Source organism: Mesoplodon mirus (assembly GCF_964341445.2).
Source record: "Mesoplodon mirus genome assembly, chromosome: 4".
NCBI classification, from domain to species: domain Eukaryota; kingdom Metazoa; phylum Chordata; class Mammalia; order Artiodactyla; family Ziphiidae; genus Mesoplodon; species Mesoplodon mirus.
In genome coordinates, this window is record NC_138979.1 from 20,962,172 (window position 1) to 20,984,233 (window position 22,062).

Consider the following 22,062-nt stretch of genomic DNA (forward strand, 5'->3'; position numbering starts at 1 on the left):
CCCAAGGCCAACATGTAGCAAGTGGTACAGCTAGAAATTGAATCAAGGCTTGCTGACTTCAAAAGCCATGCTCTTAACTAGCATATATTCCTATCTAGACTTGACCAATAACCATTAAATAAAACACACTTTCCCTAGGTCCTCGGAGGTGGGATGGTTTACTGAGCCAGGTTCCCCAGAGCTGCTGAGGCTGCTTGATCAACACATATATTTACGTGAGAGAAGAAGCAGATAGCTTAGACTCTAACTCTTAAAGGATACTTTCAAAAACAGAGCAAAGTTTTTAGGCCTCAAGATTAAACAGAACACCAAATGCAAAGTGACAGGAAAAACCTAATTCACCTGGATTAGGTAACAGCCTGATTTTCTCTCTTTCCTTGGAATCGCTGATGTCAGTAAGGCAACGAATCAAGGCCATCCTAAAAGCCTTAGATAATTTAAACCATGTTTAGAGAGAGCCTCCAAATTTCTAATTTCTGAGGCTCTGACATCAGCCCTGGGAAAACAGGATAATTTTACTCTGTTGATAGTCAGAACCAGTGTAAACGTGGGGTCGTATCTTATCTATGAACAGGCAAATAATGTATGGCACACATAGGTCTCAGTGTAAAGGAAAGTGGTGGTGTTTGATCTCTACACATAAGCGTCTAAGGGCTGTAATCCTCCGAGAGGAATGTCATTATACAGCACAAATCCCATCACAACAAACACCGTTACAACAGAGATGTCTGTATAACAAAAACCCTTTCAAGCTTTGGCTGACAGCCCATGAACTTCAAGCAATATTTGATGTGAGACTTGGAGTTCACAGTAATGGGAATTGACCTACATTTCCAATGGTAAGATATGAATGATTTCATCTGTAACTTCCATCCCATGATACCATGAGTTGGAGAGATGTACAATCTTGAGCCAGGGGTATAAAAACTAAGGACAAAGACAGAAGCCAAATCAACCCTGTTCTTGGAGGGTGAAATTCCTTCCTTTCACTTGGGGAACCCTTACGGAAAGGAGAAGGCCTCTGACCCAACCCTGAAATAAAGCAGACCAAGGCAGGTTTTGGCCTCATCTCCCTGAGAGGCGAGATGGAGTAGCCCATGAAGACAGATGAACTGGGCTCAAATTTCTACTCTGCTGCTTACTAGCTGGGTGACCTGAACTATATCTCTTAACTTTTTGTGATCCTCAGTTTTCTCATCTGCAAAACGATACTAATACCATCTACTTTCAGAATTCCAGTAAGAATTAAATGAGATAACTATGCAATGCTCCTAACATAGAGCCTGGTACGCAGCATGGGCTCAAAAAAAGTAAACTCCCTCACAAGGCCTCCCTTTCCCTCCAAGACTCTGAGCTGATGCAAACTGTTTAAATGAAGTTAGATGTAAGACCTAGTGAATGGAGTTAAAATACAGAGTCACAAATACGGCCTGGTAAAGATACTGACCAGAGGAACACCGGGGAAGAGAGAGCAAATGGTAGAAGAACCAGGCCAGGCATAAGCATTTACCTGACTTAGAGAAAGGTCCTTTGGGCTAAAGTAGGACACGTGTAATCAAAAGCTAAAATGCATGTAACAAGGCATCGTAACGATAAAGGAGCTTTGATCATTATGTCAGAAGTCATTTTGAAAAATGCTGAATAAACTGAAATTTGCAGGCACGTTTTCCTAGTCAAGGATGAACTGTGGTTACTGCTCTCAAGCACTGGTTTACTGCCTCTGGCCTAGTGTTCTGTGGGTGCCATGCTAGATGGTGGGAAGGCCCTTCTTTGCTAAGTCCTGAGCTTCAGCCCATTCATTATACTGCCTTTGGATACGGTGAAAGTATTAAAACCAATTCTGGTCTTCTCCATTTGGGAAACACGTAGGTAAAGAGTTAAGGAATATGATCAATAAAGAGTCCCAGCATTGCCCTAATTTGTGATGTTTTTAATCCTCTTGATTTTTAAATATCTAATTTTCCATTTTTCAAATTATGGGACAGTCAAGTATGTGATGACAAAATTCTTAAATATCTTCTTTTGAAAACACTCTTGGTGTTACATGATAGGTTTTGAGATAGAAAAGGACAGTCCTATAAACACAGGCATGTCTGTTCACCTTTATAAAACAGATATGATCTAGGGGTTTTAAAATTTCTTAAAAGGTTCCCAAAACTCCTATCAGACCTCAGTAACTACAGGGAACAAGAAATGGACCAACGTTTCTCAGAGTCAGAGAACATCAGAGTTTTAACAATGACTGAGTCCTAGCCCCTCACCTTGACAGTGAAGAAGAGGCTCAGAGAGTAGTATGGGCTGATGTTCATATGCTCAACTGAAGTGTGTGTACAAGCCAAACAATGAGCTTGCAGGAGGCTCTTGTGAGAGGCAACAGAGAAATAAAATAACAGGCCAGACAGAAATACCAAGGGGCAGAGAAACAGCAACTGTGAGACCCACAAAGAGATGGAGGAGCCCTGGGTATGGAAACCAAGAGATCAAGACCAGAAAAAGAACAAAATTACTAAAGCGAGGTTAAAACATGGACAGAGACCAAATGGTAGCAGCAGAGGAGATATCTTAACTGAAGTCTACAAAGGGCTTACAAAAGGTGACTCCAATACCCAGAAGCTTCAACCTGGACAGAGGTTTCCGGCCTCTATTTTAATAACTGTACCCACCCCTGCAGAATCACTCTCATCTTAAAATGGAGGCAGTCAAAGCCACCAGATTGTACACGTGAATCTTACCACTGCTAAGGGCGTAAACCAGAGGCATTTTTGAAGGTGTGCTAACTATTTCAGGCCACTAGGGTGTTACTTCCCGCCCCCAAAGGCACACTTCACTTAATGATCTCCATTTAGACCCCAAGAATTAATGTCCCTCCTAAAAGGGTACCCTTTATTCCTTACACCAGTGATTATCACTGTTTATAAGGTACTTCAAGGTCTCCACAGCTTACGGAAAAGTGAAATGCAGCTGTAATTACATGGGCAGTAACAGAAAGGTAGGGGTAGAAAGAGCTCTGTTCCTCAGAGAGGCAAGCCACTGCCTAGAAAGTGACCTCAGGGAGGAATCACGCGCCTGGACGGAGGCGCGGCCGCGCCGCCCCCGCTCCGTTTCTCCCTCCCCGCATCCCAGGCCATCTGGTCCACCTGTCCGGGAATCAGGCGGGCGGGGGGTCGCGGGGAGGAGGCCGGCTGGCCGCGGGGCACAGGGGTAGCGGGAGGCTCTCCCTCGCCCTCCTCCCTCCCGCGATTCCCGGGACGCCCAGGCGCCCTGCGCGCCCCTGACCGCGCGCGCGCGCGCCCCACTATCTGTACCTTTACTCTGGGGAGGGTTCTGACTCCGGTCCCGGAGGACGTTGATCTGGTAGACAGCTCCGTAAGGCTCAAAAAGTTCTTTCAGCTCCTTTTCCGACCAGGACCGGGGGATCTGTCCGACAAACATCTTAATGGCATCTGGGTCTGGTTGGTCTGAGTGATCCAAAGCGCCGTTCATCTTGTTGGCTGTGCCGTTACTGTCAAAAAGGGAAGCGGGAGCCAGAGTTAGGGCTGCAGGGTGAGGGACAGGAAGACAGAAAATCGGGGGTGGGGGCGGGGAGGCGGAAGGAGGAGGAAGAGGAGCACGGGGCAAAGTGCCTAATGAGTCGTGGAAACGTGATGAACTAAAACAAAGCACAGGCACCATTAGGTTGCTCCTCAGCGGCAGCGGTGAGAGCTCTCACTGCAGGCTGCTGTTCAGTATCGCCGCCCGACCCCGGGCGGCGCCCTGCCGGCTGTCACCCGGGGCGTGGACATCTTGAAACCCGGCTCGGGAAGCAGCTGCAAGTTAAGAGCAGGTCTCGCTTGGCTAGGCTGCCATCAAAAAGCATCCACAGCGTTATCAGCCCCCACACTGGCTCTCGCGTGGAAAGAAAGGCGGGGCTGGATTTCTGCTGGCTTTCCCACCCTTCCACCCCTTTTGGGAGGTCTTTGGAAGAGAGGAGAGAGGTGGTAATAATAAAGTCACATGAAAAGAAAATGAAACACTCAGGCAGTCCGTCAGATGACTAATGCAAGATGCTGGTGATGAATTTGCAGAGCGCGCGAGGCATCCATGTGTGCATCAAATTAGTATGTTGTTGCTGCTCAGAAGGGAAAGTGCTCCAGCAATGCGGCTGGGTGCAGCCGATTGGCTGCCCACGCTGGAGAAAAGGGCCCGGGCGGGGAGGGGGCTCCCATTTAAAAAGCACGTTGTTTATGGGACCCGGGCACAAAGGGTTTAATTCAGAGAGGCAAAGGCGATCTCAGAATTGCCTGCTTTGTGCCGGGAGGAAAAAAAAAAAAAAACCAGTCCCAGAAAGTTGAGTTCCCGCTAAAGGACACTGAATATTTCAAATCTTTCACACTCCGTAAACTGCCCTCTGTATATCTGACATCCAGATGTTGCACTTGAGTTCTAAACAACCATACGTTTGGGAGAGAAAAGAGGAAAGTCTGCCTTTTCTTCTCCTAGCTTCAGTAAATATTTGGGGCCGATACAAAGAGCAAGACCATAAGCTTTTACGTATCAATCCTCCTTAATGCTGTTTCCCAAAACCCTTATTTGAAAGAGACAATGCTTGTTTAGAACGTGCAGTTCCAGTCACCATCATGTAAAAGGATGATGAAAGTGTTTATGTTTTACTTGGATTCCGCCCCCACCCCGTTTGAGCTGCAGTATACAGTAAAGCAAAACCACATACCCTCTGTCTCCCCCGCATACCCCCCCAATGCACCCTAAACCCACCTACTCTGCCCAGCGAAAGGCTGAATGCCCTAAGCAGCATTCATCTGTAGTACTGCGCTCTTGATTCCCAGCCTGTGAAAATACGGTAAAATGCACTTAAACTCAGCAGACGAAGAACCTACAGAGCCTTGTCCATGACTGTCCCTCAACCCCTAGCCTCCAGCCCAGAAGGCAGAAAGAAAGGGCCACATGGACTAAAACTCCACTGCAAATGGTCACTTCACTGTAGCCTCAGGGTAACAGTAAGAGGGTTTTCAAAGATCTTAAGTAGGCTTCCTTATTTCAATCAAAACCCATCAGAGTACCTTAAATTTGCTGTGAAACTAGGCTAGTCCTGAGCCCTTGGTGGGGGAAGACACTGATGGCTAACAAACAAACAAACAAACAAACAATAAAACCTGTGGAAAGGAGAAATCCTGAATTCAATTTAATCCCGAGAGGAAAATGATGGCAAATACTCTTCACTAGGTCCTGGCTTCAATTTCTACTTCTTATCCCCCAATTTACCACTCTGTTTTTTAATCCTTGAGATAAACAATCAGACTAACTTGAAGCACTTTCAGAGCTTTCTCTAATCAACCTTATTGTTATAAAAAATGTTCTGCTGAATGCAATGTTGAGCACAAAATCTTCCTTCAACGATTTAGGTGTAATGCAATGCCTGCTTAGATTAGAGTGCGAGCATTTAATCTCGTTCCTGTGCACCTCTACTGCTTTTCAAATCGCCCCCTGGGAATTCAATAAACACTTTAACCCGTGGAGCCCCGCTCGGGCAGGGCGGAGGTGGCAAAGGCCCACGCAGAACAGAATGTAGCGTTCACAGCTCGCTGACAGTGTGGCAAGACTTATTTCTGGGACAGGAAGGGCTTGTGGTTACCGCTGTTGACAAGCAGCTAGAACGAAAAGAGGAAGGCGTTGCCACAGGTCCCAGCTAACAGAGAACGGAAGTTCAAAAAATGGGGCTCCTGCATCTCCTCTGCACAAAGCACGGTTAAGACAACTGAGGGGTCAGGCAGCAGCACACTGGTCTGAATACCTAGAGCAAGCATTCATGGGTCTCCAAATGAGGGGCCATTTTTACTTTCTCAAAAAATACACACTCACCGAGGGGCATAAAGTAAGGGACGCTGCAAAGAGGGTTTACGCCCTTTGGTCTTTTTTTTTTTTTTTTTTTTTTGCGGTACGTGGGCCTCTCACTGTTGTGGCCTCTCCCGTTGCGGAGCACAGGCTCCGGATGCGCAGGCTCAGCGGCCATGGCTCACAGGCCCAGCCGCTCCGCGGCATGTGGGATCTTCCCGGACTGGGGCACGAACCCGTGTCCCCTGCATCGGCAGGCAGACTCTCAACCACTGCGCCACCAGGGAAGCCCTCCCTTTGGTCTTTATGTTGATGAGTATGTGTTTATAATCCCTGTCCCCCACCAGCCATCCTTCACAGGTGCCTTTAGATCTCTTGTACCCTGAGGCAGAGGAGTGTTGGGGCTCAGGGTCTGAATCCTGGCACTACCACTTCCTAACTGTGCCGCCCTGGGCCTCAGACTCTTCATCTGTAAAATGGTAACAAACGGACTCCACCTCATATAGTCATGTGCTTAGTACAGGACGTGGCCCCGGGTAAGTGTCTAATAAGTGTTAGCTGTTTCCGCTGTTCATCTTTTCTGTGCGCTTGTGATGCACTAGAAATGAGTGACCATCACAAGTCTACTTTTCAATCCAAATTTTTTCATAGTATGGACTCAAACACAATTCATATCCTAAGTAATGATAATAATAATAGGCATCTTTCGGCGAGCACTTATATGCCAGATACCATGCTAGATGCTCTACATACATTATTTCTAATCCTTATAACAGCTCTATGAGAAAGTATTATTTTCCCGATGCAAACGTCTAAGAAATAAATTCCTTTTCTAAGATTACTGGCTTATACATTGTAGAAGTAGAATTCGAACCTGGGCCCAATGGGCTCCAGAGCACGGAACATTTCAAAACCATCACGTGGCCACGTATTGTATCAGGTCTGCTTTGGGCTGAGAGTGAACAGCTTATGGTAAATCTATGAGAAGTCAAGGCCAAGAGCAAGACCTACTGGTTCCCTGGAATCACACTGCCAAGTAACAGGCGGCACTATTAGGAACACACATACTCATCTTTCCTCTTTCTGTGTTGGAATTAGGGTGCAAAGTACTGAACTTAAGAGTCCATGAAGGCTACCTTACAACCCACATTTTCTCCATAATCATATAACGTGTCTCCATCTCCACTGACTGCCTCCCTCTCTATTCCCACCGGATCACATCGATGAGCACCTCTCATCCATATCTGCCTCCTTTCCCAACTACCTGCCCATTTTGCAAACAAATGTTCCAAAGATTTGCATCCAATGCTAAGAGCATGCAGTCCCTTAAGTAAATCCAACTATGTCTAGCTGTTACACAAATTCAAAGTAACAGATCTGGGACTTCCCTGGTGGTCCAATGGTTAAGATTCCACACTCCCAATGCAGGGGGCCCAGGTTTGACCCCTGGTCAGGGAACTAGATCATCCCACAGGCTGCAACTAAAAGAGCCTGCATGCCACAACAAAGACCCAGTGCAGCCAAATCAACAACAGCACATGTTCCAGATCAAAGCATCAGTGGTCCTACCCCATGGATGACCCCTGTGCTGCTGAATCCCATGCCCTGGATGCTGACAGTATTGCAGCAGCCTGGGTAACTCTGTTCTAATGTGTGAGAGCTCCTCCTTCTTTGGACTCCCAACTTTCTTCCCAGCTGATACTCATTTCTACCAGAGACTTACTGACTTCTTTTGTCCTCATGGGGCTGCAAGTGCTGACACTTCTAAGGAAGCCAGAAATCATGTGTCTAACAGTTAAACCTTTCGAGGTACTTGCCAGAGGCCACAGCAAACCAATTCGATCTACACAGAGGCGTAATTATGGGAACAGATACCCTAACTCTCAGTAACATCTTCCATTTACTGGAATCTGATCTCGGGCTTAGAAAATTAGACTAGCTCCCTTCTCCGCACTCCCTAGCCATCCTCAGCCTCCAGGACAGTCCAGGAATTAGGTTCAAATTCAAATATTTATTGAGAGTCTACTCTTTGCCAGAAAACTTTGCCAGGTACAGGACACACAGCATCACAACAGCTCCAAGAAGATGAAATTATTATCCCTGTTTTGGAAATGAAGCAATCGAGAGTCACAGAGGTAAAGTGACTTTTTCAATGTCACACCCGTAAGAAGAGGTGTCTGCAGAATCCGGACACAGTATGAAATAAAGGCCAATGGTTACTGCTTAATATTCCATGAACTGGGTTTCTCTAGGGTGATGTTTCCCTTGGACTCAGTGGCCATTGGCAGGCCCGAGGCACAAGCCATACCTCTTCTGCTGGCACCTCACCTACAAACTACAATACTATCCTGGACGCCAATTCCGCTTTTGCTCTTGGCAAAGTGCCAACTATCAGGCTCCTCCAGGACGGATGCCATACGGAATTGGACCACGAGTTAGAGAGCGCTCAGCCAGCAGGTACTGGTGGTACTAGTCTCAGAGCCAAGACGAAAATATAATGATGCTGGGGGAGAAAAATGACGGTGCTTACTCTTTGCTTTCAGCACTGGCACTGACCTACTTCCCTACTCTATTTTCGAGTAAAGAGAACTAGACCAACAGAGGATATGCAAAATCTTCTGAGGTTCCTCTAGGCAGCAAAATATTACAGAAATTACAATAATTGATTCAATGTATTCTTATTATTGTTATTATTTCCAGGACACAAGCTTTTATGAGGTCCAGTGAATGCAGGTTTCTTTTTGGAGAATGCAAACAAAAGAACTGATATTTCTATTCTTTTATCTTGCTCATTGGACAGCAACCTTCTGCATTACATCTCCATCTCCCTTATCTATACAAAAGGAAGAATAACAAACTTACAAAATGGGTATGAGAAACACCAAGTGGCTATAAGTAATTTTATAAAAGTGGATAAAAAGGACACAAAATGCCACCTTCAGAAGATATACAAACCTGAAAACATTACAAAAAGATGCCTTGTCTTGGAAAACTTTTGCATAAAAGACAGCTAATCTCCTTGGTAGTTACAAATAATCTTATTACTCCCACACTTTTTTAATCCATCTTACTTTGGTCCTTGGAATATCCTGCATCAGTACTGCCAACTGTGTGCAATGATGGGAATGTTCTATAACCTGCGCAATCCAACACGGTAGCCACAAGTTATATGTGGCTACTATACACTCGAAATGAAGTTAGGGCAACTGAGAAATGGAATTTTAAGTTTTATTTTACTTGAATTAATTTAACCTTAAATAGCTCTAAATGCAAATATAAGTAGGTTTTTTTTTTGTTTGTTTTGTTTTAAAGACCAATAGGAGTTGAGATTCACCAAAACATTTCATCAGATAGTTGTTTTGGGAAAACAGAAATTAAGGGCCAGGAAAATGACACCAATGCCTGAGTCACCCAAGAGCTAGTCAGCGGGCAGTGGGCTGGCTGGCCCGGGTCCTTGTCTTGGCTCAGCATTAAATCAACTGCGGGATCCCAGGCTAATCACGTAATCACTCTGTACCTCAGTTTCCTCACTTGTAAAACAGAGACACAACAGTTCCCATCTGATTGGTAGTTTCTCTAATTCTACGAGTGGCTGAGTGGCTGGTCGCTCAGGGCTTCTGCCAGAGCATCCTCTCTCTCAGTGTGCGCCAATTCTTCCTAGTATCTCAACGGCAGTCAGCAGACAGGCCGCTCTTTCAAAGGGTCTGGGGACCATTTTAAAATATCCCTTGTACTTAAGTAATAGCCCATGAAGAAACAGGCTTTGTGTGGCGATCGCAGGAAACTCTCCAAGGCTGAGCTGCGGGAGGCACAAGCAGGAAGAACCTGGCGATGGGCCTGGTGGCGGGCGACGGGATGGTGTGAAATTCAGTCACGTTAACAGCCTTCTACACTATCCCTGTGGTTGTTGCTTACTATTTAAGAACAGAATTCTCTTCTCGATGGATTGGCAACGTGGTGCGAGGGGTACAGCACCAGCTCTTTGTCACTCCACTACTCTCTGGGGATCAGAGAGGGGCCCCGCTCCAGAGTTGCAACCTTCTACTCTAAACCTAACCCTCTCCATTTAAGAAGAGGCATTGGCTGTCATCCAACCTCGAGCTCTGGGAACTGCAGCTCCCTTTGAAAACACACCGCTTCGGGGTCACCATGAAGAACACCTCGATCTCCTGTGCCTGCCTTTCAACACGGCACCTCTGCACTGCACCAATCCAGGTGCATCTCCATCGGCGGGGTCCTGGTGTTAGATCCTGGTAGACCTAACAAAACTCTCCGGATATCAGTTTACTCAGCAATCAGATGATGAAACCAAGGCCATTCCTGTATTTACCTGGAAGGTATGGATATAATTTCTCACATGCAGCCTAAGTTTTGTGAGTCATGTCTCCACCATTTATAGAATGGTAACAGGACAGGGCCCTCAAACTTGGAGGTGAGACTTCTGCAGATCAGCTGGTCAATTCACAGAAGATTCAATAGATCAAATAATACCCTAAGTCACTGAAGGAGGCAAAGCCTTTCTCCAAATGGTCAAATTGTAAATAAATTAGTTTGTGCTCCTCTGAAGAAAAGTTCAAGTTTCCTGTAAGTACGCACACATGTAACATCTTCATCCCTGGGCTTTGACAAAATTTGAAAAGAAATAGAATTTATTAAGAATGGATAGCACATTGATTTCATTCGCAGATGACTAGGAAAGCACACATTTGTGATGGGCCTTCCACTGGACGGCTGGAGTTAACGCAGGATTGCATTTGGATGCAGGTCTAAAAGTTATCCATCCGATTACCGGGGTAAAATGTAACCCTGATTCGTAGGAAATCATTCCTTCAGAAAAGGCCTCACAACACGGGTGTCTGGGCTCACCAAGGGGAAACATTAGCTTATCTCAACCTGACTGCGAGTAAAAAGCAAAAAGCCAGAAACCCCACCCCTCTCAAAGAAGTAAATGTGGAGGCATCCAGGGGGTACCTGAAGGCTGAACACACACAGCCCTCGCTGGGAAGGCAGTCAGGCATCAGCTCCAGACAGCCCCCGCCCAGGGAACTCATCTCCTTCTGTGATTTATCAGAAATAGTTCCGTGGACTGCAGAGCAGAAGGTATTTGTACGGGAGAGTTCTTTAGATGAACTTTTAGAAATGGCAACAGGGAAATAATCATCACGCAGAAGATTTATATCAGGCTTCACCTTTTCCAAGTGCTGCTGGAGCACGCGTTAATTAATCCTCCCACTCCAAGGGCCGAGGTCAGCGCTCCTGCCCCCACTGCACAGATGAGCCAATGGTGGCCAGGGAGGGGGTGCACTCGCTCGGGGCGCACACCCCTTCTAGGTGCCCCCAGGCTGATTCACCTGCCTACCACTAAATGCTGCAGAATTCACCTGTTTGCTTGGGCAAGCACTTGCAACTGGCCCTCCTGAATGACGGAGAAGACACTGGCTTGGCCTCCGTTAAGTAACTGAACCCGTGAATCATTATGCAATGAAGACGGGTGTGAGAGACAACTCAATACTGGTCCAAACTTCCCAAACCGAACACTAATTTTACCTAAAATGTCTCTCCGCTATTCACGTTCCGGCAGCGAGTGATGAAAACGAGGGATGTATATTGAGAGTGACGACACAGCTCCTGGTACCCCGCACCTGGGCTTTAGCAACTGTGCTTTTCAAAACACATAACTCCTGCTTCTACTGCTGGCACAATATTTTGCCTCGACTTACTTATGCAAGAGAAAGAAAGCAATCAGGACGGATTCACAACACTCTCCATCCGCTGAAGAAATACTGGTAGTGAAAGTGGATGGTTCACCTTTGTGGGATTTCAACCCCTACTCCTGCCCCTGCCCCCGCCCCGCCCCCAAGGGTTATTTGCACACAAAGCCCTTTTCTTACTCAGCTATTGAGGACCTGCCTTTTGTCAGGCACGGTGCTGGGTTTTTTTTAAGATTTTAAAATTTAATTTATTATTTTTTCGGGGGAGGAAGCTGCGGCTTTCTCTAGCTGCGGCGAGCAGGGGCTACTCTTCATTGAGGTGCACGGGCTTCTCATCACGGTGGCTTCTCTTGTTGCAGAGCACGGGCTCTAGGCATATGGGCTCAGTAGTTGTGGTTCATGGGCTCTAGGGCGCAGGCTCAGTAGTTGTGACACAAGGGCTTAGTTGCTCCAGGGCACGTGGGATCTTCCTGGACCAGGGCTCGAACCCGTGTCCCCTGAATTGGCAGGTAGATTCTTAACCACTGCGCCAGCAGGGAAGTCCCACGGTGCTGGGTTTGAAGGAGAGAGAGTTGAAACATGTACTTTATGCCCTTAAGCCACTAGTAGTCACTGATCAGAGTCAGCCATATGTACAATATAGAATCAAACCTCAGAACACTAAGGCCCAGAAGAGAGCAGTATACACGGGCCCGCCGTCAGCCAGCCAGAAGGGATTCATCTGGCCATGGGGACTGGCATTCAGCATCGTGAACCATGCTACATCCTCGTGGTCCAATTTGCCAATGGAATCTGCAATAATCAGAGCCACAGGATGATAAGCTATCCCTAAGTTGGTAGTGAGACTGAACGAAAACCACTGTAGCAAGGGAGCTGGGCCTGGAGAGGAAGTGGCCACAGGTGTCTCCCATCCCACGGAGCATACATTCGAGACAGGGGACCTGAGCCACCTGGAGAGAGTGCCACGCGGACCCATGGCTGGACGGCCGTCACCCGCACTGCTGACCCTTGAGCTCAGGGGACAGCCCAGGGTCCCACCTCTGCTCCCAAGGCCATCAACTGGAAGCCCATTCCGTCCACGAAGCCCTTCCAGCTCCACTTTTCACCCTGGCCTCTGGACTAACGCCTCTGCTGTCACCCCCCTCCAGCATTCCTGTCACTCACTATTACTCTCCTTGGTCTCGTCTGATCAACCCTCCCATCCGACCCTCTCCAGCGACAGCTGGCAGAAGGCTCTGGCACCACCTGGATCTCAGCACCTTTACAAATAACCTCTTCCCGTCTCCCCTTCCTCCAGCTGGGTTTCATGTTCAACTTCCCTGTTTTTCTTACTGCCTCAAACTGCCCCCTGCTCCACCCCGGATCCAAGACCAGGAATAAGGTCTTACACAGAACACGCACACGACAGAGTGATTGCTGGCCTGCACCCCACCCCTCCTCTGACTGTTGAACCTATGGAAACTATCACTAACTGAGCCCCCAATTCGGCACATGGTGAGACTGTGAAATTCCTGAGGACAAGGATGTCTTAATCGTTCCCTCAATACGCATTTCTCAAGTGACCCCACCATTCAGGCATTATTCAAGGTGCTGGGGATAAAACACTGAATCAAATCAGGTAAAACTGCCTTCATGGAGCTGCTATTCTAGAGCAAGGCATAAAATGAGCAAACTAAGTAAATCTTCTAAGAGATTAGAAAGAGATCATTTCAATGGAGAAAAATAAAGCAGGAGAGGGAGACGGGAAGGGTTGGGTGCCAGGGCACAATTCTAAATAAGGCATTCAGAGAAGGCCAGCACGGTGCCTTGAATTCAGTCTCAGTATAACCTCAATGCATATTTTCTGAATGAACAGATTTAATACAGCGAGAAGTCTTAAAAGTTGTCAACATTAAATCACACAGTACACAATCCGTCACTACGATCATAAAGAACCACGTTATCCCATCTGGACCTGTTGTATTGAATCTGGGGGTCAATACACCCATAACCAACGAGTTACTGAGTCAGGCCTGTTTTCCCTGAAATGCCCACTGGGTCCACTTGTCCTGGTGCAGGCACCGTCCTAACTCTGACTATTCTGATGATAAAATCATTGCAAAACCGTTCAGGGGGCTCTCCTACTTTGGACTAAAGGACCAAGATTTCACTGACCTTTGTGCTGCCCTCGTATTCAGAACTCTATCTATCCTTCCGTTAAATATTGATCACCTGTCCATTCATTATTCATTTCATCATTTATCAATGGCAAAATTTAATCTCAGGCTGCTCTTTCCTCAACCTGCCTCTGGCCTACCTTCTTCAGTCATAAATGATGTGTAATCAAGGAATACAACTTAAACTGAATGCCAGCCTCAGGGATGCAGCCAGCAGTAGAAGGTTGGAAGATAAATGCAGAGGAGATCAGTAATGCTGCTGTTTCCTTCCACTGATCTGGAAAATCAAAAGCTGACAGTTAATAAGAACTAACTATGTCATATTAATGACCATAGTTTAGATCAGAAAACAGAATCCACTTGTGAGCAAAGATGTGTATTTCTGTGCACTTGCCATTTATGAGGTTCAGATGTACTTCTTTTTTTCTGATAATGCCTTCAACTCATGATTGTGAAATGTCAAAAACAGAATACCAAAAAAAGAAAGAAAAAAGGACATTAGGACTTCCCTGGTGGTCCAGCGGTTAAGACTCCGTGCTTGCAATGCATGGGGTGTGGGTCTAAGATCCTGCATGCTGCGCGGCGTGGCCAAAAAGAAAAAAAATAATAATAAACTTTTTTTTTTTTTTTAAAAAAGGACACCAGAGCAGTCAAAACGTATTTCACAAAGTAGCTGGCCTGATGTTTATGCCCCTTAAGCCCCTTGGGGGAGCTTCCCAATCCTTTACTCAAAGATGTCTTGTTTTATGTTGGTAGGTAGCTGGGGCTGACTTACATTCTCCAGGAGTTCCCAAGGACAGCCGCCCAGCAGAATGATTAATTTGTGTAACGACTATCATGTCTCACCTACAGGGTCACATTATGCTCAACAAATTCTGTTTAAGAACGCAAGGAAATATATAATTTATTGTTAGGAAGAATTCCTTCCAAATAAGAACAAAGAGAATCACTGCCCTTAAGGATAAGCTTTCAACTCTACTACAAACTTAGCTAATCAGACTGACTCCTCTCCCTGGGGGCGCTCCAGGTACCTGAGATTTTACTTTCTCATTCTAACACAGCTGTGAGCATCAAAACTCAAAATCTGTGGACCATCTAATTTGCTGTCATCACATGCAGCAACGGATTTTGCTGAGATGCTTTGACTTTGGGGGGGGTATTAATTTTTATTAAGTATTCTGCTCGATTTTTTTTTTTTTTTTTTTTTTTTTGCGGTACGCGGGCCTCTCACTGTTGTGGCCTCTCCTGTTGTGGAGCACAGGTTCCGGATGCACAGGCTCAGCGGCCATGGCCCACAGGGCCCAGCCGCTCCGCAGCATGTGGGATCTTCCCGGACCGGGGCACGACCCCGTGTCCCCTGCACTGACAGGCGGACTCTCAACCACTGCGCCACCAGGGAAGCCCTCTGCTCGATTTTTATCTGCTTGTTTTTTGGCTGGGAGAAGTGAGAGAGGTGGGTGAGGACTGGGGCAGAGATGAGTTGTTTCTCTTGTGGGAGTTGGTTTATCCAAAGTAAATTATGTTTGTTCCCTGACCAAGCAGCCAACTTTAATTCTTTCTCTTCAAGACATCACAAAACATGATGCTTGAGGTTTGAAAATGAGAAATAAAGGGCCCATATAATAGATGATTCTGTTATCATTCACGGGACTAACCATGAATTTTTTAGATCTTTCTGTCCCAACATAAGAAAAGGTGATGACAGGTTTTAGAGGGACTGCACTAAATTCCTAGATAGCAATCCAAAACATGTGCCTCTCTGATAGTCTGCTTAAAGCAATGGAAAAAGAACTTTGCCAAGTTTGTGTAATTACTCGAAGATGACCTCCAGAATTGTATGCATGTCAGCTCTTTGTGTGTCTCCCTATGAGACAACATGCTGGCTTGTCAGGCTACAAAACTCCATTTCAAAAGACAAAGTCCAAATGACATTCCACTTTGCTAGTTTTTAAATCTCTAAATCACTTCTTAAGATGAAATCAATACCAAACACCACATTCTGATTTGGAAATCTATAGGCCTTCTCTCTCTCTCTCTCTCAGCATGTCATAAATTCCATTTAGCATCTTAAATCACCAATTAAAATAGGCTTTGACATTTAATTTGCTTATTCCCTAAAAAAACACACCATCAGCTCTAACGCCCTAAACAAATAAGAACAGAAATAGGATTATGTGCAAAATTATAAAGGCTGTTATTCCACGAGGCTGAATATCATATCAAAATTCCCCATAGCTGATTTTTTTTAAAAGCCATTTCTTCATTTTTTGACACTACATCTGGCACAATGAATACAGATGATCATTTGTTTATATATCTGTCTAACTGCCTCTCCCAAACACAGCCAGATGGAGTCTTTCAGAATCAAATTAATTTCAGATTAATTCACTCTGGACCCACTCCAGTTCCATGACTCCTTGCTTTGAAGCACCAACCGAACTGATGGGAAGTCATGAACTGAAAAGAGCACAGGTTCCTCGATATCAAGGGGGAAAACATGACACAAAGCTGGCGTTGACCCCATGTCCAGAAATGATCCATTCGGGCACCACAAGGTGCCAGCGTAAGGCCAACACTGCACAGTGTCAAAAGCATCCAGCAAGAATTTCCTCTTGGATCCAAAGAGGATCACAGTTAATATTACATCTAATATTCATAACGCCTTGAGAGGATGACAGTCAAAATGAGCGACCTAATTACTAACACGAGAACCAGGGAGGTCACAGTAAACTTGCCCGTCTCCGTGGAGCCAGGTGGGACACGGGACTCGGGAGAGTGAATTCTCAACGCCCCAAGTGCAGAATCTCTATCCCGAGCTGTAGCTACTGAAGGAACCATCACAAAACATAACCAGGCTCTGCTTGCTGTCAGTCTCGGCGGATGCCTTTATTATCGTACTTGTTTCAATTGCAATTTGGGTTTCCATGGAGACACAACAGTCAGCTCTAGAAAATTATAAGATAAATGTCAGGCAGTGATAACAGTGTTAATGAAGCTTCGGTGACAAGCAGCTCTGCGCTTCAAATAATAAGCTTATTTCTATTAGCATATGTATAACCTGTCAAAAAACCTGGGAGAGAATATTAAAAATTAAATATCGATCTATCTACATTTAAGAGAGAGCAGGGAGAGACCCCTCTGGAGTGGCTTAAGTTTGGTGGGTCAACTTGAACAAGAAAAAAGAAAGTAACCACTGCTTTCTTGGGAAAATGAGGCACCAGTCATGGCTCTCAATGATGCTTTAGCTGACATCCAGAAATGCCTTACTTCATCCAGAAGTGGAGAGAATTTTTTCTTAAAATGTGGTTAAAGTAATCCCTTTCCTTTCTGGAAGCTAAGAGCTCAACTCACTAAGTCTGACGGTGACAGACTGTGAGCTTCAGAGACATATGCTACAACCAGCCTTATGGTAACTGGATGGATGCATCCCCCTCTCCTGCTGCCCTCCCTAGGTTGCTGGATAACTAGAATTGGAGTGCTAGAATTCAGAATCCAGAACTATCCTTGACTAGTCTACAGCCAAACATGTGCCACTGAAACTTTACCAGGAAGTATCTGTCAGATCACACAAAAAAAGGACAACTATGGATTTATGTAAGTTGGATGCATTCCGAGTACACAGATTGAGACAGTGAGATGGTGAACAACAGCACAGTTCAAGGTAAGATTCCGTAAAAAGAAACGGAAGGAAAAAGAAGTTTCCTTTTATTTGGAAAAGATGATTTAAGAATGGAACAAAAGTTGTATGTTTTCTTCATGAACATCCTCAAGGACCTTGAAAAGTTAAAAGAGTAACAATTCTGCAAATCAAAGTCTTTCCAGGAAGACACAAGAAAGACCGGTACATATAAACTTCTCCTTCACAGTTCATGCTCTCTGAACAATCCCTGCCATAGTGCCCATTATTATCTGATTCATTCCACCATATTTTTGTTCATTTATTTAACCGCTGTTCATCGAGTGCCAGGCACTGTGCTCAGAACACAATGATGAGTAAGACACTGTCCCTGCCCTCACACTTCTCATTGTTTAGTAGCTTGTACAACCGAATATCCAAGGTCTTGAATAAGGTGTCACAATGTTCTCTTCTGTCCAAAGTTTGGTCCTTATTGAAGTGACTACACAACTATGCTTTGCTGGGGTAAGGCAACGCTTTTTGCTACACCTCTGCATTGGGAACAGCTGGCTGCTGAAATCCTGTCTTTGTCTGGATCACTATAACAAAAATACAACATAGTGGGTGGTTTATAAACACCAGACATTTATTTTTCACGGTTCTGGAGGCTGGAAGTCCAAGATAAAAGTACTGGCAGATTTGGAGTGTGATGAGAGCCTGCTTCCTAGTTCCTAGCTGGCCGCTTCTCCCTCTGGCCGCACACAGTGGAAGGGGTGAGGGAGCTCTCTGGGGTCTCTTCTATAAGGGCACTAATTCCATCATGGGGGATCCACCCTCATAACCTCATCACCCCCCAAAGACCCCATCTACTTAATACCACCGCCTTGGGCGACAGGTTTCAACGTATGAATTTTGGGGGAGAAACATTCACTCCATAGCACGCTCCTTAACCACTCGTAACTCCTCTCCCTTCTCCCAGCTCCTCTCTTCAGGAGGAAAATTAATGGCGTCAAACCCAAGGTCTAGGATATAACTGGGCCATGGTGCTAGGGCAGGAACTTTTGGTGCAGCTTTTGAAGAAGCTACAAGTGCCTGTTTCCCCAGAGAGGGTTGATTTTTCTCTTTGGAATGCTCCCTTAACTCCACATGGCTGGTGCCGAAGGCCCTAGGGCTGCCCCCCTCTCCCAGCTTTGAAAGATCTAGCATGGCAGATCCAGGAATGGCTTAAGCCAGATGTTCTGGTTTTGAGAAGAAAGGCAATCCTGAGTTTCCTAAGAGGTTCCCTACGTTCTTTCCTCCCTAACTGAATTCACCATGAGGATGTGAAGACCCAGGGATTCAAGTCAGGGTTGGGTCCAGAAGAAACAGCCTCAGGCCTCCTTTTAGGTTAAGGCTTAGCTCACAAGGCACTAAGATCTTTCAGCCCTCTTGTGGCCAAGCTGGTTCTCTGAGTCAGGGGTCCCGTACACAGTGTCCCCCGGGCATCCGTCATGGTACATCTGCAGGAGTGGTAAAGCTGATAGAGGATTGCAGAGCTCAGAAGCCTCTCTACCTCACTCCACTGCAAGGAATTAATGTATCCTTACCTCAAGGCAAAATTATGCAAAACAAGCCAAAAACTATCAACCACCACAACAAACCTCTATAATATTGTGATGTACTCTCATACTCCCTGGTTTCTTTTCCTGTTATCCCACCCATGATATGAAAAGGTATGAAAGGAAAAACAATTCAAGAGCACACAAAACCCAAAACACTAGCAATATAATTCTTTAATAGGGCCAAAGTGGTCCTCTGAATCCAGGGGATATACAGGAAAAGTCATGAGGTTTAAATTTAATAACTCAACTTGGACTGTGGGACTTGAGATCGAAAACTTTTCAGTTGTAAATCAAATCCTAATACTATGTTACTAAAAACTGGGTGAGGAAACATCCGTGGTCATGGAAACAGAGAGTATAAACAGCATGCCTTTGTCTCATTAGTTAAATATCCTTACCCTGTCAGGGTTCATGATTAGGACTCCTCATTTACTTTTTCCCCTGGTAAAACTTTTCACAACTTCACATCACTCTTGTAAGGTCTTGGGGAGTCAAAGAGAGAAGCTGAAAAGTCACCTACAATGATTATTGTGGGTATTTTTTTCTTTTTCTTTTTCTTTTTTTTCTTCTTCATTTTTTTTTAATTTTTTGCTTTATAACAAATTTAATCAGTTATACATATACATATGTTTCCATATCCCCTCCCTTTTACGTCTCCCTCCCACCCTCCCTATCCCACCCCTCCAGGCAGTCACAAAGCACCGAGCTGATCTCCCTGTGCTATGCGGCTGCTTCCCACTAGCTATCTACCTTACGTTTGGTAGTGTATATATGTCCATGCCGCTCTTTCACTTTGTCACAGCTTACCCTTCCCCCTCCCCATATCCTCAAGTCCATTCTCTAGTAGGTCTGTGTCTTTATTCCTGTCTTACCCCTATGTTCTTCATGACTTTTTTTTTCTTAAATTTCATATATATGTGTTAGCATACAGTATTTGTCTTTCTCTTTCTGACTTACTTCACTCTGTATGACAGACTCTAGGTCTATCCACTTCATTACAAATAGCTCAATTTCATTTCTTTTTATGGCTGAGTAATATTCCATTGTATATATGTGCCACATCTTCTTTATCCATTCATCCGATGATGGACACTTAGGTTGTTTCCATCTCCAGGCTATTGTAAATAGGGCTGCTATGAACATTTTGGTACATGACTCTTTTTGAATTATGGTTTTCTCAGGGTATATGCCCAGTAGTGGGATTGCTGGGTCATATGGTAGTTCTATTTGTAGTTTTTTAAGGAACCTCCATACCGTTCTCCATAGTGGCTGTACCAATTCACATTCCCACCAGCAGTGCAAGAGTGTTCCCTTTTCTCCACACCCTCTCCAGCATTGATTGTTTCTAGATTTTTTGATGATGGCCATTCTGACTGGTGTGAGATGATATCTCATTGTAGTTTTGATTTGCATTTCTCTAATGAGTAAAGGTGTTGAGCATCCTTTCATGTGTTTGTTGGCAGTCTGTATATCTTCTGTGGAGAAATGTCTATTTAGGTCTTCTGCCCATTTTTGGATTGGGTTGTTTGTTTTTTTGTTATTGAGCTGCATGAGCTGCTTATAAATTTTGGAGATTAATCCTTTGTCAGTTGCTTCATTTGCAAATATTTTCTCCCATTCTGAGGGTTGTCTTTTGGTCTTGTTTATGGTTTCCTTTGCTGTGCAAAAGCTTTTAAGTTTCATTAGGTCCCATGTGTTTATTTTTGTCTTTATTTCCATTTCTCTAGGAGGTGGGACAAAAAGGATCTTGCTGTGATTTATGTCATAGAGTGTTCTGCCTATGTTTTCCTCTAAGAGTTTGATAGTGTCTGGCCTTACATTTAGGTCTTTAATCCATTTTGAGCTTATTTTTGTGTATGGTGTTAGGGAGTGATCTAATCTCATACTTTTACATGTCCCTATCCAGTTTTCCCAGCACCACTTATTGAAGAGACTGTCCTTTCTCCACTGTACATTCGTATTGTGGATATTTTTAAATTGTTGAATAATTACTGTTATCTTTAAGAACAACAACACAAAGCATATTACGATAGTTCTTCAATTTTAAAATGACAGCTCTAAACTGGGGCAACCAAAATTACAATCATAATTTTCCAGAATTGACAATATTTGCTAAATAGACTCCTTGAGGAGAAGGATGTTATATACGTGGGAAATAAATAGGAGATGATAATTCGAGTGTAGCGCAGCTTTAAAAGGGAGTTCAGAACTGAAAGCCGAAAACAAATTGCTACCTAGGTTTTTCTTGTTGTTGAATGTTGAGAGGTTTGACTACATATAGGCAGCTCAGCTTTGGCTAATCTGCAAGGCAACCATGATTTGCAAAGTATTAAAAGTATCTTTTAGATTCTAGGGTTGTATGCTTGTTAGACAATGGCATAAGGCAATCAAATCCAATTAAATTGAAGAGGAATTCCTGTATCAATGGAATTATTAAAATATGACCCTGAAAGAAGCCTTGCCAACAATGCAGAATGGACAGTAAGTTCCTCCAGGACCTGGAATGACAGGCATCATGTTCATATGAAAATGGACACACTTTACTATGCTGGAAACATGCACGGAGTTAGTAACTGTTCCCAACAATGAAGAGGACAACCATGTAAGGTGTGATACCTGGGATCTTGCTTTTAGCTCCATGTTTACTTTGAAAATCACGATCTGTTGGAGGGTTTGTTTCTATAAGGCAGAATGAGGGAAAGCAAGACTACTTGGAAAGATTTATGTCTTATCTTACTGAAACCGACAACAAAATAGAAACACTACCGATACTGAAACCCAAAAATGCATCAAGGGCAGGAAGATACAAAAATATTAAAAACCATCACCCAAATGGCTCTGAAAACAATTCTAGCTCCCCTCCCTGGGTCATATGGTACCAATTCTGGAAATCACATTTCCCCTGGGAAACAGAACTGTGTGAGGTTTCCTGTGTGCACAGTATTGTGAATATACTGAACAGCAGAAAGGCAATTGTTTGGAAATCCGCTGACGAGACAGTATACACCTGAGTGAATGGACACCTTAGGACGGAGGGTATTCACATGGCGAGGTGGGGCAAGACGATGAGGAAACTTCCTAATTACGTACCTATGACCCCACACATGCCGTGACAGCAGCTTGTTTTTGAGGCTTCCACACAGGTTTCA

General features: G+C 44.8%; 1 protein-coding gene across 3 annotated transcripts in view; it reads right to left on the reverse strand.

Moving 5' to 3' along the window:
• The window catches only part of CELF2 (CUGBP Elav-like family member 2), a 529,929-nt gene that overhangs the window by 171,940 nt on the left and 335,927 nt on the right, over positions 1-22,062 (reverse strand). For 2 of the 3 annotated variants that reach the window (XM_082618267.1, XM_082618268.1), the window contains one exon: positions 3,306-3,502. In XM_082618267.1, the coding sequence (XP_082474393.1) occupies positions 3,306-3,502 (197 nt within the window). Of the gene's footprint in view, positions 1-3,305; positions 3,503-3,669; positions 3,945-22,062 lie in introns of those variants that run through there. The other variant, XM_082618269.1, reaches the window with a different exon arrangement.